The sequence below is a fragment of the Marmota flaviventris genome, chromosome 3, assembly GCF_047511675.1.
Source record: "Marmota flaviventris isolate mMarFla1 chromosome 3, mMarFla1.hap1, whole genome shotgun sequence".
NCBI classification, from domain to species: Eukaryota; Metazoa; Chordata; class Mammalia; order Rodentia; family Sciuridae; genus Marmota; species Marmota flaviventris.
The window spans coordinates 64920748-64936615 of NC_092500.1; the positions used below are offsets into that span (position 1 = coordinate 64920748).

Genomic DNA, 15868 nt, shown 5'->3' on the forward strand with positions numbered 1-15868 from the left:
TTGGTCTAGACCTAAATCCTGAAGGGACAGCCATGGCCAGCTGTGTGCTTTAGCACCTCATCTCCCCTTGCCCCACCTCTGAGCACTCACTGCACCCAGCAGCCCGCAGATCCCCTGTCACAGTTGTGTCCCCACCCTCCCAAAGCTCCCAGTCTAAGCCATTACCCATACAAAGCTGACATTAGGGAACAGAGAATGATTCCAGCCTGTCTTCAAGTCCCGTACACCCTGGGAAGACCCAACCTCAGGGTGGCCGAGTTCTGTCAGTATTTGGAGTCACAAGTTTTTTCTGGAAGGGTTCTTCTCTGAAGCATCCAGGGTAGTTGTGTTCTCTCTTCTTTCTTCTTTCTTCTTTTTGCAGTGCTGAGGATGGAAACTAGGGTCCCAAGCTCTTGGGCAGGATCCTCCTGCCCCAGCCTTCTGAGTAGCTGGATTATAGAGGAACACCTGGCTTTGGAGTCTTTTCGGTTGTGTTACAGTCTACCACTGAGCTACACCCCAGCCTCCCTAGTAGCTGGGATTACAGGCATGTGCCATTGCACCTGGCTAGAAAGTAGGATTGACCAAGTCTTTCAATCAAGAGCAAAATTTGGAGAGTTAGGTGTGCTGTGACCTGAGAGGGGCTGTCACTCTGGGAAGCTGCTGACCAGACCAGCGATGAGGGAGCCCTACGTGACTGTGCTGGGGAGCAGTGGGGAAAGAGACCCAGGGGTATCATTTGCATAATTTTTGCTTTTGTATAAATTTGCATGTTCTCTCCTGAAAGGCCAAAGCCCAGGAAGGGAATATTCACTGAGGTTTAGGTCTCCTTACAGCAAAAATTCCAGTGTCTGGTAGTTTAGCAAGTGTGCTTCATCCTCCTCCCCACACCAGCCCACAAGCTTTCAGACCATGCAGTATTCTACCCAGAGAAATATGTTGGTTGAAATCACTTAAGTTCCATATTTTGTACATATTGTTCATTCATTCACTCAGACATGCCTGCCTTTAGTCAAAGCTGTTTGAATGCCTACTTGGTGCCAGGCCCTCATGCCAGCACATGTCATAGAGGTGAAGGGGGCAGGGTTTCCCCACTTGGGAACCCGCAGTGGGAGGTGAGGAGAGGCAGTGGGACCAGATCTGAGGGAAGGTGGGGGGAGTGTCAGACAAGGCTCAGTTCTGTAAAAATATGCAACAGGGCTGAGGAAGGGCTGAAGGGACGGCTCTAAGGAGGGAGAGAGGATGTTGGAGCTCAAGCCTGTCTGCTTCTGTCCCCTCTCCATCCTGTGTGGTCAGGGCTCAGAGAGGTGCAGCGTTCTGAGGTCACCACCAGGGGTCAGCACCCCCTGCTCTACTATTGAGTATATCATCTCTTCTGGTATTATACTCTGTTGAGGAGCCCTCCTTGGTCTCTCTGCCCTCTCCACAGCCCCATGGCCCTCTCTCTCATTTCCCTGAGCCCATCACTCTCTCCTTAAGGTCATTTTATCAACCCATCAATGCGGGACCAGGCAGCCTCCTGAGCAGACAGCTTGACGTCTCTCCTGACCTTGGGGAATCCCACAGCCTCCCTCACTTCCCCAGCTTCATGAGCAGCTGACTGGTGAGCAGAAAGTACCTTCTACTATCAGCCCTCTTCTCCTCCTGCTGCCATCCAGTTCAGGTTCTCTAGTTTGATCTCCAGGGGAAAATACCTGTATTCATGTGGTCACTTCTAAATGTTTTTTTACATGTGCCTACAATGTGCTTTTTGAAGCCAAAGTCATTTATGATCCCTCAGAACTAAGTCCTAAGAGCCTTCCCTCTCCCCTCACTCTGATGGAAATGTTTTCATTCCTGGAAACTTGATCCTTCTAGACCCGATCTTCTCCCCTTTTGCAATCTTTCACATACCTCCTACACCCCCACTTCTCTTCTACAAGTCCTACCTCACAGGGTCAGCTCCTTCCTCGCCATCTCTGTGACCCTGTCCTCATGCCCCTTCCTTCAGGAAGCCTTCCTTCTTTCCATTCCAGGCTGTTGAAGCAGACATGAGAGGATCCTGGCTCTGCCAGGTACCTGTTACCTTAACCTCTCTCATTCTGTTTCTTCATCTATAAAATGGGGCCAGTGATATACAGCTGTCAGATATACTGTGAAGTGAGGGGTACATGGAGTCAGCCCCCGATCCCTTCTCTCTGCAGCTGCCGTCCCCACAGCCTGGGGACCCAGCCTGCTGTTGGGAAGCTGCCTTTGTCTCTATTCCCTGGCTGATCTGCTTCCCCACTGCCCTTGGCCCAAGCTGAGGGGAGAGGACCAGGGAATCAGGGGCACAAAGCCACTCTGCTGGAGAGATGGGGCAGATGCAGGGCTCTGCAGGGACCTCAGACCAGAGCCCCATCTACAGGGCCATGTCCTCACCCCACACCAGACCTGGAGTGGAGTCCACTTTTCTCTCCTGGAATTTTTGGGGACCCTGTCTGGGATGGGGGAAGGGGTCCCCCAGAATCCTCTGAGGCCTTGAGGGGAGCAGAAGGCTGGTGGGAGGGGAGAGAGGGAGGCAGGGCAGGGGGAATACCGGCCACACAATATTATGAGTCCCTGCTCCTTTCCTCTCCACCCCCACCCCTCCACCAAACACGATCCCTGGGTTAATTTTTAGCATCACAGCTCGCACATTAGTCACTCCCTGTCATCCACCTACACGGCAGGAGGCTGCTGTGCGGGTGCCGTCATGCCCTCCACAGAGAGGTGGGATCTGGCTCCACCCTAGACCACTTCCCCCTCCCCTAGGTGTGCATGGGCAGCCAGGAACCCCCATCAGCCTGGGTCAGGGATCCCGACATCCCTCCCCAGGCCAGCTGCACAGCAGGGGTGGGGACAGGCTATGGGTGACAGGCTAGCAATCGCCTGGGAAGAAGGAAGCCAGGGAGGCCCCTGAGCCCCCACTCCAAGTAAGGTGCAAGGCTGTGCCAGGCAGCTGGTCTCCTGGCAGCCAGGGCCCTGGGAACAAAGGTGTGGGGCCCCTCCCCTGACCTGAGCCCAGAGCTGGTGTTTGTCCTCACTGCAGAGCAGCTGTGCAAACATGGAGCTTGGGGAAGCTCCATTTTCTTCACCAAATGTCTTGTCTTCTCAGGACAAGGGAGCATAGGGCAGACAGGTGCAGATGCCTGTCTGGAGCCACCACCCTGCCCCAGAGGGATTTCACAGGAGGGACCCACAGATGCCAGCTACAGATGGAGCACAGGGGGCCACCCCCTTGCAGGGCTGAGGTGGAGAGATGGTGGTTACACCTGAACGGGGTTGGCCTCAAGGCATTCACTCATTCAGTAGCGTTTACTGAGCACCTGCTATATGTAGACAAGCTCTGGGTTAGGCCCTGGGACTTTAAACAAACCTGGGGGTCCTGTCTCACCAGGCAAAAAACAGATAACAAAAGATGTGGTATAATTACAAATTGAAAGAAAGTACTATAAAGAAAAAAGTAGGGTACACAAGATCATGAATAATGGGGACAGAGAATGATGTCAGATCAAATCAGGGAAACCTCTCTGAAGAGGTAATGTTAAGCTGAGACCTGATGATGAAGAATCATCTTGAAAAGAAGAGTGCTCTGGCAGCCAGCGCATGCCTTTAGTCTCAGCAGCTCAGGAGGCTGAGGCAGGAGGATTATGATGAGTTCAAAGCCAGCCTCAGCAAAAGGAAGGCGCTAAGCAACTCAGTGAGACCCTGTCTCTAAATAAAATACAAAATAGGGCCAGGGATGTGGCTCAGTGCTAAGGCACCCCTGGGTTCAATCCCTGAAACCCAATAAATAAATAAATGATACGGAAAGAGAACGTATTTGAAATTGAGGAAGAGGCAGAGACCAGATCCTGGAGAGTCTCATGCAGGGCATCCCAATATAGTTGCAGAGTCTGGGTACTGCACAAAGGTTGCCATTTGTCAAATGGTTAGGTCTGTGTGGCTGCTGTTACCCAAGAGAACAGGATGGCTTTTGTAATCTGCTCAGAGAGATGTGTTATGGATAGGCCATGATAAAATGTTTGATTATTCTTTTATTTCAGGGGAAGCCATAATGGATTTTAGGCAGAGGGTTGTGATTTTTTTTTTTTTTTAAACACTGCCCTGACTACTATATGGCGAAGGATGGAAGATAGAGAGAGGAAATAGAAGCAGCAAGGAACCCATTCAGGAGGCCAGCACTATGGGGCAGGAGGGAGAGTGTGGGGAGGTGGCCTAGCCAGGGGAGGGTCCACTCAGACCTCTCTTGAAACCACAACTGTCTGCTGGTTACTGTCAGGGAGGAGCACTGGAATTGGAGTCTTAAGCCCCAGGCCCAGTTCTACTGCTAGTTTGCTGTGTGACCCTAGGGCATCTCACTTGCCCTAGATTACCTCAAAGAAGGTGGTGATCACCTCTTGGAGATGTTTTGGCACACTATATTGAGGACCTACTGTGCTAGGATTGGGTAAGAATAAAGCAGTGACTCAGACAGAAACAGTCCTGGGCCCTGCTGTAAACGCGTGCAACCTATTAGGTGGGCAGGGCAGGCAAAATGCAGAACCTGTCAGAACTCAGGCAGTTTGGATGGCAGTGCTTACTGTGATGGAAAGAAAAGAGGGCTGTGTCAGAGGAGGGTGACTGCATGTTTGCTGAGGTGGGAAGGCAGAGCCCGCAACTGGAGGAGTCAGCCTTGGGAAGAGCCCGTGCAGAGGGAGGGGCCTGAAGCCAGGGACAACCAGCATCCAGTCCCAAAGCAGGGAGCAAGGGTCGGGAGCACAAGATAAGGAGGCAGGCAGAGGTCGGACACTGCAGCACAGGAGTTAGAATCTCCTTTTTGAAGTATGGCTTCCCATTGAGGAGCTCTAGAAAAATGGGGTGACCAGTAACTGGGCCAGAGACAGGCTGTTGGGTGGATATGGCAAAGTGCCCTGCTGATTTGGCTTTTGTCCCTACAGGGAGACCTGAAGGGCTGGAAAAGAAAAAGGGAAGCAAACATTCACATTGGGATTTAGGGATAGTGAAGGGTTTTAGACAAGGCTGTTGTGGGTACTCAGGGAGGGAGGCTTAAGATGCACTGTTCTGAAGAGGGTGTGGGGCTCCCATTCAGGCCCATACATGTAGGTTAAACCTCCCAGACTATTTCTCTGGCTTCAGGCTGCAAGAAAATGAGGTGTAAATATAGTGCGTGTGAGTGTATGTGTTTGGAGGGGGGTGCGCGATGAAGTCAGAGCTTGCCGAGCCCAGTCCTCCCCCTCAGGCAATCACCACACTGACACAGATGCAAAAAAACAGTCAATTTTATACAGTTTGTGTTTCAGAAGCAACATAGGCGAAATGGTGGAGCAGTCTGAGCAGTCCCCACCCCACCTGAACATGCCCAATCCTGTTCCCCAAGGGGCACAGAACCCAGGACCCCCTCCTGGCAGGATCCAACTTAGTTATAGGCCCTTGGGAGGGGCCAAGCCCTTAGGGGTCAAGCCAGAGGGAAGGGACCAGCACCTTGCCCCCTCAGGGCCCTCTGATCCGCTGGAATAGCGTGTGTGTAGGGTAGAGGAATGACCCACCCAGGGCCACTTCTCCCCAAGGCTAAGGGGGCTGGGAGCAAGAAAAGCTGAGGAGAGGGCTTCATGGGGCAGGGACCCCCTTCTAGGTGGAGGAGTTTTCCTGGCCACCCCACAAGGCACTACTGACCCAGACTGGAGGATAACACATCCATCTTTGGTCCCCAAACCTCTCCCGACCCTGAATGCTTGTTCTCCACCTGTCCTGACTCCTACTGTGGTTTACGGGAGAAGAGGCCTGGGCTCCCTTGCTTTGCAGAGGAAAGCAGAGAAACCATCAGGCTGGCCAGGGCTCGCAAGGACCCTCTCCCGCTGCTCTGGGCTCCTGGGGTCCTTTGGGCCCTGTGCTACCACCCCACTTTGAGCACTGGCTTTTACAAATGAATAAATAAATAAATACCTCCCCCACCTGCCCCCGCCCCTACAGCTGGCTCTCCTCCTCCTCCAGGGAGCGGTTGAGTCCGGGAATGAACTTGAGCAGTCGTCTGCGGAAGCTGCGGTACTTGGTTTTGCGCAGGCCAGGGCCACACAGAGCCTGCTCCCGAGCCTCAGTCCAGAGCGCGCCAGGCGCGCCCCTGCCGCCACCCCCGCTGGGGCCCGCGCACCGAACGCTAGCGCTGCGGCTCAGCGTGGCCCGCGGCCCGGGGCAGGTCACCAAGGTCGGCGCCTCTGCAGGGCTCGGGCCGGGGCCACGCGTTGGGGGCGGCGGGGACGGCAGCGCCCGGGACTCCGTGCCGGTGCCCCCAAAGAAGCAAGTGTGGTAGACAGCGTCTTCAGCGTCGCCCCTGGCCCGACGGGTGCCCCCGCGGGGACCCCCGGGCGCCGCAAGCAGAGGCCCGAAGGGCAGGGAGCCGGGGAGCAGGCCTGCACCGTAGAGGCAGGAGCGCACGGACTCCAAAGTGTCATAGATGCTTGGGTCTTTGACCACCAGGCCTGCCAGGACAGAAGACATGAGGGAAGCCCCTAAGGCCTAGGGTCAAAGCATACTTTGCTGGGGATGGGGGCGGGGGAGCAGGTAAGAGATCCAGTTCCTTCCTATTGACTATCTATGTGACTCTGGCGAGGCTCCACTGGGAACCCCAGCTTCCCATCTGTAAAACAGCAATTATAAATTCAAATCCTTATGACACCAGGGTCACAAACAAGATTTAAACAAGCTCTCTCTCTCTTTTTTTTTTGTACCAGGGATTGAACCCAGGGGCACTCCACCCCTGAGCCGCATCCCCAGTCCTTTTTTTATTTTTGAGACAGGGTCTCCCTAAATTGCTGAGACTGCTTTGAACTCCAAATTCTCCTGCCTCCACCTCCCAAGCCACTGGGATTACAGGCGCACACCACAATTCCCAATTAAATAAGCTCTATGAGCCTGGGTGTTCTCACGTGGAATATGGAGATGATACCAACACAAGAGAGCTCATTTAAATCTTGTTTGTGACCCTGGTGTCATAAGGATTTGAAAATAACTAAAAAATATGTGTGCATCAGCCCAGGGCAGTGTGATACTCAAAGTAGTGGCTAAACAAACCCTTCTTCGCTTTGGAGGGGGCAGTAGCTCACTGGTTATGAGGGGGAATCACAGACCTGGGTGTCTGAAAGGCAGTAAGTGGTCCTTCACATACCCAGTCTACTTACCATGTACCAGTCGCTGTTCCTGAACCATTAGGGACCTGTATTCTCCCCACTTCTCATACAGGGTTTGCTGCAAGACATACCAAGCCCCGCTGTCAGGAGCTAGCACTAAACCAGCAGGACGTGGGTGTAGACAGGGGTCAGGGAGTAGACTGAAGAAACCTTAAGGTTAAAGGAGGGTCAGCGGCTGAATGAACCAGTAAAACGGTGGGGCCTGAAGGGCAGGGGCTTGGGAAGTGGACAGTGGAGGTTGGTCGAACTCTGGGTTCCTCACCTTCAGGTACTGCAACCGAGCTTCCAGTTCTGCCTTCCGAATTGATGTCCCATACAGAGTTTCCAGTCTGAGGAGTTAGAGAACCAAAGTCTGAGTGAGCCCACAGGCTGAGGAAACATGAGAGGTTAAGCCTAGGCACCAGGCATCCCACCTGTGCATACCTGAGAATGTTACCAGAAGCCTTGATGATGTCAACAATCTCCCGATGCCGGATGCCTTCCACATTCAGGCCATTGACACTGGCGATGGTGTCCCCTGCCAGGCAGAGAGGTGGTCAGCATCTGCTCCACAGGGCATGAGGGAAGAATTCTAGTCCTCTACCTTGGCCAGAAAGGAGAGGAGCGATACCCCTGAGGAATACTCCTGAACTCCTTCCCCCGAATCCTTCACTGTTTTGGGGAGACCTCTTGGGTGTCTTTTCTACCTCATCCAAAACACATAATCACAAAACCACAGCCATTCCTCCCTATGCAGTGACCATAAGCTTATCCAGATCTAGCACCCCAGCTTAGGTGCCTGCGACCTCAGAAGGACTAGACTCTCACATACCCAACACCCTTTAGAAACTCTGTGCCCAAAGGCTGAGCCCTTCCAGGGCCCTGGGCTGCCCCTTGAGCTGGTTATTTCTGTTTAGCCTGATGTGAGACTCAGTTAAGACAGGAAAGAATAAGTAGCATCCAGAATAAGTAGATAAAAATGAAGTAGAAATAAATAAATAAATAAAATAGATTAAAAAAATAGTAAAGGCAGGGGGATGAGATTGTGGCTTAGTGGTAGAGTACTTGCCTAGCAAGTGCGGGGCCCTGGGTTTGATCCTCAGCACCACATAAAAATAAATAAACAAAATAAAGGTATTTGTCCATCTTCTCTCTCTCTCTCCCCCACCCCCACTGGAAACCAACACTGGACCCAAGGTGAGTCTCCAGTGCCACTGCAGAGGTTCTGACCCCAGGCAGGGCAGGCCAGCATCTCTAAGCTCCTTTCCCATCTGTAAAAAAGGAGTATGGAACCCTGCTGGAACTGCCTCAGGGATGATCAGGAGGAAGAATGGGTGGGAAACTACTTTGCAAAGTTATCCAAGGGTTGCTAGTAAGTAAACAATGAGGTAAGGGACAAAAATTTTGACAGAATGGAGCAGGTGAAGTCAATTCATGCAGTCCCAGGCTGCCCCTTTCTGGGACTTGGGGATTCTGCCTGGATCTCAGGGGTCTTCTACCAGAGGCATCATTTTCTTGTTAGAGGACATGCTTAGGTGCCCCAGACTCGAGTCAGGTTGGGACAGGGTAGGCCCTGACCCCATGACAGGCAGACTCAGTGGAATGCTGCCTCTCTCCAGCTCCTGCCCATGCTGGATTGCCAGGCTGCCAGCAGGAAGCAGCTGGTAGCCCTGCAGCAACAGCCGCCACTTACCAGGCCCTGGCTCTGTGCCCAGGGAATCCCTCACCACACTGTGATGGGTGGACATGTTATTACCCCATTTTGCAGATGGGGCTGAACAAGATCACACAGTGAATGGTAAATTTTGCCTGGATCCTAAGCCTGGATTCTATTTTTGGTCTTCTCAAAATAGGAAGAGGAAGGAAGACTGATTTCAGGAGCGATTTCTCATCCCTTTCCTTGGGAGAAAGGTCATACCCACTCCCAGAGCCCAGTGTCCTGGGCTCAGGTCCCACCTGGTGTAAGTCCAGCCAGCTGGGCAGGGCTGGACTCATGAACTCGGCAGACAAAGGTCACCATCTCCACACGCTGCTCCTCTCGGTGGTGAAGGCCATAAGTCTGTAACAAACAAGGCCAGACAGATAGGTTCATGCATCCCTCAGACTGGCCTCCTGACTGTCAACCCTCTGTACACAGCTTTTCCCACCTGGATCTCAAAGCCGAAAGTCTGGTTATCCTCCTTCTCCAGAGTCAGAACTTTCCTGTGGGAGACATAGGAATCAAGACTGTTAAAATTTAAAGGATTGTAGCAGTCTTAGACCTCAGGTGTCCAAGGAGGCAGGAGTCTGGCCTAGAACATCTAGAAAAGACTCAACAGTCTCCAGTGACAGCTCACAGTCATCACAGATTTTTGGAATGTCCTTTCCAGACCTAAAGCAAATTGTCCCCATGGAGCGTCGGGGATGGAGGCACTGGCAATGGCTGGCCCCAGTGGGGCCAACTACGCTAGAAGGCTCCAGTCTTCTGGTGAGCTCCAAGTATCACTCACTGACAAGCTGAGGCCCCAGATTCGGCCCCAGCCTGGAGCCTCCTCCGGCTCCACAGAACTCAGGGGAAAGAACGGCCCCACCCCCAGAGGCCAGTCACGAGGCTCAGCACAGACCACAGCTGCTCCTCCCAGCTGCGGTGGGGCCAGCCCACCAGATGTGAGGGGCTGGGGGAGGGGAGCCTGAGGCCGCCCCTTCCCGCACTGAAGGCCTGCCCGCCGGACACAATGGTCTGGAGCCACTCCAGGTCCTGGCCTGCTGGGGGAGCCCAGAGTTTCCTCTGCCCATCCCCACCCCCTTCCTTCCCGCCAGCCAGAGGCAGAGTTAAAGCAGCCTCCTAAGGCCCCTTCAAGTCTGAGGACCTCAGAAAGGACCTAGAGAGCAGGCCCCTCAACTTCTAGGCTGACCTAGATATTTCCCTCAAAACTGCACTGCCGGCTCCCATCAGAGCCCTCACCCTGAAGGGCAGGTCCGTTGTTATCCACCCCCGCCCCCAATGTGTGTACTGGGGCAGGCCCAGGGGGTCTGGAAGTTCTGTGTCAGGCTTTCTGAGTTTCTGGAAGGACTGGTGAACTTAACTGCAAAGGGCCAGATGTTAAATATTTTAGGTTTTCTTTGTGAACCCCATACTGCCTCTGTTATATATGGTTGTTTTTATTTTTACAACACCTTAAAAATATAAAAATTAGCTGGTTAGTGCACGTCTATAATCCCAGTGACTAAGGAGGATGACGCAGGAGGACCACAAGTTCAAGGCCAGCCTTGGGAACTTAGACCCTGTCTCAAAATAAAAAATTGAAAGGGCAGGGGGTATAGCTCAGTGGTAAAGCATCCCTGGATTTAATCTCCAGTATCCTAAAAAAAATTGATTAATTTTTGAAAAATGAGTTGGGCACATGCCTGTAATTGTAGCTACTTGGGAGGCTGAAGCTGAAGGATCTCAAGTTTGAGGCCAACATGGGCAACTTAGTGAGACCCTGACTCAAAATTAAAAGGGCTGGAGGGTATAGCACAGTGATAGAGTGCTTGCCTAGCATGCATGAAGCCCGGGTTCAATTCCTAGTCCTGGAAAAAATGGTTTTATGGTACCAATGATTGAACCCATGGGCAATATCCCTAGCCCTTTTATTTTTTGAGACAGAGTCTTGCTAAGTTGCTTGGAGCCTTGCTAAATTGCTGAAGTTGGCTTTGAACTTGCAATCTTCCTGCCTCATCCTCCTAAATCTCTGGGATTATAGGCATGTACCACGGTGAGTGGCATGTTCTCTCTCTCTCTCTCTCTCCATATATATATGTATATATATAAAAAATATATATAGACAATTTTTATATTGGTCATGGGCCAAACAGGCCAATCTGACCAGTAGATCATAATTTGCTGGTCCATTTCAGAGAAATCAAGACTCAAATCAAGGATGGGTCATGGAGAGAGAAGGGAAACTATGGGCTCCCAGGCCCTGTGGTGAGTACCACACCTTAGGTCTTTCCTAAAAGGGATGTCACAGGCTGGAACCCCACTGGACTTGCTGGACCAGGCAGCTTCACGGAAGTCCTGGAGTCATGGCTTAGAACATTACCCCTACTTCCCCCACCCATCATCCAGATCTCACATCTCTCCAGGGAGGGGTAACTGGCAGGGACTGGGGGTGGGCTGAGGAGTACCTAATGATTCAAAAATGCCTCCTTTCTCTGCCACCCCTTCAGCCAGCCCACACCCACACCTGCCCCTCACTCCCAGCGGGAGAGCCATGCTGAAGAGTAAGAGAATGACTCCCCCAGGCTGGGCTGAGATGCTGTATCTGCTTCCCCCTGCCTACCACCCCAGCACTTCATTCTTTTGGACCATAGCAAGGGCTGGTGGGGGTGACTCACCGCTGCTGTTCAGGACTCTGGCTGAGATTCTTCCAGCGGAATCCTGAGCCCTAGGTGGGAAGACAGTAAAGACAGGTGAGAGGGGGATTGCCCTTGGGCAGATGCTGAGAACCTCATTCTGGGATGTCCCTCTAGTTCTGGACACAGCACCCCGTTTCTCATTGTTTGTCTGTCTCTTCCCAAATCCCCACCTGCTTTGTTCCTGGTATAATTATTTGCCACTACTGCAACTATTAATATCATTCCCAGGGTTTCCTTAACACCTGGGATTGCGGGGACACAACTGTCCTCCTTGGTTTCATATGCATAAACCCCTAGGTCTCCTGCTGGTTTCCAAGTTTGGGGCGGGGTCATGACTCTAGAAGGGTCTCCATCACTGTGGGGGAGGGGGTTCAGGTCTTTCAGAACACAAAAATTGAAGCAGGGGCTCTTCTTCAGTGGGATTCTAAGAAATAGAATAGGGCTCCCCTATCAAAGTACTCCAGGGAACCCAAGGCCAGTCTGGTCTCTATCTAATTTTTCAGCCAGACAGTGAGTGGCTTAGGAGAGCTCATGTAAGAAACTCAGGCTTGAAGAGCTGGCAATTCTAACCTGAACATGGCTGAGTGGGGGGCAGAAGTGCCAAGTCTCCTAGAATAAAGCCTGTTCCAGGGACCAGCTGTGGATCTCAGTTGCAGGTAGCCAGTGTGCCCAACTACACCTGGGTATCTTACTTTCTGGGACAAAAAACAAAACAAAAATTGAAGATGTCAAACTTGTCAGTAAGTCTCACTATACTTAAGAGGTTGTTCTGGGGTGAAGAGATGACAAAGTTGAAGATCCCTGCATCTTCAGAGTCCCTGATAAATTAAAGCAATCTCCCTCCCTAAAATTTTAGAAGATAAAAGCCCCATCTGGTTCCAGCCCTTTCTTCACGTGCCAAAACATCCCAGGGCCTTCCGGGTCTGTGCTCTGGTTAACCCTGTCACCAAGCTGCCCCAAGACAAGGAAGAGAAGGGGGCTCTCTTTCTTCAGAACCAAAGATTAGCCTTATGGGTGGGGACAGTTCCCAAACGGGCCAACAAGGAAGAAGGACTGGGCAGCACAGAGAGACCCCTTTGTCTTTCATCCCGATTTTCATAAAATGCAAATTCTCAACAAGCTGTTCATTGTGTGGGGGGTGATGGGGGGTAGGAGAGGAGGAGGGGGACTGCATGGGGAAAGGCCACCAGTCCCTTCTCCTTAACCTGGGTCTTGGATCTCTGCTTCTGAGCGCTCAGGTTCCCTTGAGCCAGAGGAAGGGCCTCACGGAGGGGGAGACGCAGAGGGCGGGCGAGGCCCGCATCCTTCCTGCCCTGCGGCGCCCCACGACCCCTCCCACCGCGTCCGGTCCGCCTGAAGTCCAGGGAGCGGTGCCCTGGCACCCCGCACACCAGACGCTTTAGCCCAGGAACCCCGGCACCCCCTCGGAAGGGTGTGCTCTCTGGGGTCCATGACGCCCCAAGCACTTGGGCAGCGTGTGAACTCAGGCGACGCGGCCCCCGCCCCAGTCTCCTACTCCAGGGCTCTAGGACCCTCAACTTGTCTGGGGCGAGCAATGGGGCCCCATCCTCACCCCTCCGTCTGCAAGTAGAGAAGCCCGGACAAAGGGAGTCCTGGGGGCTTCGAGACACCTGGACACCAGGAGGCGGGACCCAGGGTGGGGGAGGCAGCAACCCCGAAGGAGGTAGTCGGAAAAAGGGGATGCTTGGGAGGAATCAGGGCAGGAGAGAAGGAGGAGATGGGGCGGCGGCGCGTGGGGAGTGGAGTTGAGAGCCAGCGAGACTGGGGGCGGCACTGAGGCGGGGGCCACAGAGCAGCGGGGGCCGCTGGTTGGGGGGGGGGGTTGAGCTTTCTGGAGAACAAGGGGAGTCGACCCAGGTCAGCGAGGTGGAAGGTGGAGGACTCAGTGGACCACTAGGAGAGAATGGTGTGGGGATCAGCTGAGCCCTGAGGAAGGTACACTGCTGGGTAATGAGGCTGGGGGCGCAGGGTTTGAAGGGGACGCACCTTTCGGCGGGGCAGTGTGCCCCCAGACACCGCCAGCGCGCGGTACAGCTCGGCAGGGTGATAGTCTTCCAGCGCCGCATACAGCTCGTCCCCGGTGGGTCCAGGGGTGGCGGCTGCATTAGGGGGGGCCGAGGCCGGGGTCGGGGCCGGAGCGGCGGGAGCGACTTCCGAGTCCGGAGTCCCACCGGCGGGGTCCGGGGCGGCCGCTGCCTCCTCTTTCTGCTGCAGCTTTCTGAGTCGGCGGAGGGTCATGGCTCCGGCGCTGGGCGCCCCTAGGAAGCGGCGGTCGCTCCACTCCGAGGCGCAGGCGGCGGCTGGGGGATGCCAGCCGAACCGGCCGCGTGTGGCCTGCCTTTATAGGCTCGGAGAGGTAGGGAGGCGTCCTTCAGAGGCCTCGCCCCCGGTGCGGTAGGCTCCTCCCCCGGCGGGGGCGGCTGCCCTGGAGCCCCGCCCACAGCATCCGACAGCTGGCGATACTGGGGAAACTTGGAGACCAGAGCGCTCAACGCTGGGGGAAAACTAGCAGCCGCGGGGAGGCGGAGCCAGGGCATCCCCGGCGGGGCCCTTAGTACCTTGAGTGGGGTCTGTGAGGAGGTATTGCACGAGATTTGAAATTTGGGAATGGATGGCTTTAATGATTCATGGAGAGATGGCACAGTAGGAGGTCTCTGTAAGAACTTTTGGGGGAAGATTTGGCGAAATCCAGGGTCTTCTAGGCCAGGGGAGAGAGGCGGTGAGGCTGTGCATGGGGAGTAACGTGGTCCCCAGAGAAGGAGGGAGTAGACATCCTTGTACCAACTGCGCAGAAGCCCTCAAGGAGTGAGAGGACCCAGAATTTCTCCTTTTCAAGTTATCTCAGAAGTGCTGAAAGAGGCTGTCTCCCATTCCCATGTTTAAGGCGAAAGGGAAAATATGAAAAACCTGAAAGCAGGAGACTTAATTATGAGGTCCCTCCTTGGTGGTCTCTGCTAGATAAACCTGTCCTCAGCTCGGGATGCTGGAGCCCAGGTGCCGCTTTCCCAGTAGACAGATCCTTACCGTAATGTTGACTCATGGGGCTGGGAATGTGCCCAAGCAGAGTGGGGGCTCAGAGTTGGATGGAGCGGTGCTCCGTCATTCTCGGTCCCAGCCTTAGGGACCATCCCCCAGGCTGTTTGTTACCATGATTGCCAGGCCCTAGAAGAGCAGGGATGGCCCAGCTTAAGTCTCTGTCGTCAGTAGTGCCCAAATAAGAAGTGAGAGGAGGAAGTGGAAGGCCCTTATGTGGTGTCTATAGAGTGGCTAGCTACCACAGGGCGTCAGCACAAGCTGGAGACTCCATATCAGGACATTGGCCACTACACGCAGACCAGGGCTGCGTATCCCTCTCAGTCCCCTCCTCCTCTAGTCGGAGCATTTACCATGTGCTCTGCCCACCATTTTGTGTGCTTTTGCATACTTGTATTAACCCATTTGGTTCTCTTAACAACCCTAAGAAACAGGTACCATTATCATCCCTTACAGATGAGAGGACCGAGGCCCAGAGGGGTAAGTAACTAGGCCTAGCTTGCTCAGTGGCAGAGCTGATTCAAACCCAGGCAGCCTTGCCCGGTGCATGGGCACACACCTGTAATCCCAGCGACTAGGGAGGCTGAGACAGGAGGATCAGAAGTTTAAGGTCAGCTTAGGAAAATTAGCAAGACTCTGTCTCAAAAAAAAAAAAAAAGGACTGGGGGATACAGCTCAGTGGTACAGCACCCCTGGTTCAACCCCTAGTACCACTAACCCAGGTAACCTGGTTCCAGAGCTGCAAGCTAGCCACCCTGTGGTGCTGCTGTCTTCCTCAGTTCTCATGTTTAAGTCCTGCTCCTTGCCAAGGACTGGTTCACGTTGGGGTTACAGAGGCTCTTGGTCTGGTAAGCAGTGGCATATTGTACAGGTGCTGTGTTAGACCCATGACCTGAAGGGTGAAAGGGATAGAGGGCCATGTTCACTTGGGAAGACCAGGAAAATCTTTCTGCCTCTGCCTGTCCCACTTCACTTAACTTGCTTCTTTACCTTTTCTCCTTAATTGTGCCCACCCCCATGCCCTGGACCCTTAGCCTCCCAGGAGATGTGGTTGGGAGGGGGTTTTACTCCAGCCCTCAGTGATTGCACAAGTCTGGATGGCAGGATGCTTTTTGGGCAGGGGTGGCTTGGGGGCTGTGAATCAAGAACTAGCTCCCTTAGTGCTTTTCTTTCCCTCCTCCCCTCTCCCGCCTTAGACCACCAAGTGGCCATCAGCTGAGGGGCCGAGGGGGTGTCGGTGGGGAAACATGGGACTGTATTGTGAGCATTAGCACAGATGGACCCCTGGA

General features: G+C 53.7%; 1 protein-coding gene across 1 annotated transcript; it reads right to left on the reverse strand.

Moving 5' to 3' along the window:
* Positions 1 to 5261: 5261 nt before the first annotated feature.
* Positions 5262 to 13846, reverse strand: Tamalin (trafficking regulator and scaffold protein tamalin). Its single transcript, XM_027949972.2, has 8 exons — positions 13533 to 13846; positions 11505 to 11554; positions 9293 to 9347; positions 9102 to 9204; positions 7590 to 7683; positions 7429 to 7495; positions 7158 to 7224; positions 5262 to 6458 (listed from the first exon to the last, which is right to left on the reverse strand). Exons 1-8 carry the CDS (start codon positions 13782 to 13784, stop codon positions 5947 to 5949), a joined length of 1200 nt encoding a protein of 399 aa, XP_027805773.1. The 5' UTR covers positions 13785 to 13846; the 3' UTR covers positions 5262 to 5946.
* Between the last annotated feature and the right edge of the window lie 2022 nt (positions 13847 to 15868).

What these genes read in the sequence shown, in the direction of transcription:
- Tamalin (XM_027949972.2), bottom strand. Translation starts at nt 13,784, where the DNA reads ATGACCCTCCGCCGACTCAGAAAGCTGCAGCAGAAAGAGGAGGCAGCG. An exon ending in CAGAGTCCTGAACAGCAGCG is followed by an intron (nt 9,348 to 11,504) that starts GTGAGTCACCCC and finishes TGTCTCCCACAG; the next exon opens with GAAAGTTCTGACTCTGGAGA. An exon ending in CTTTCGGCTTTGAGATCCAG is followed by an intron (nt 9,205 to 9,292) that starts GTGGGAAAAGCT and finishes TGTTTGTTACAG; the next exon opens with ACTTATGGCCTTCACCACCG.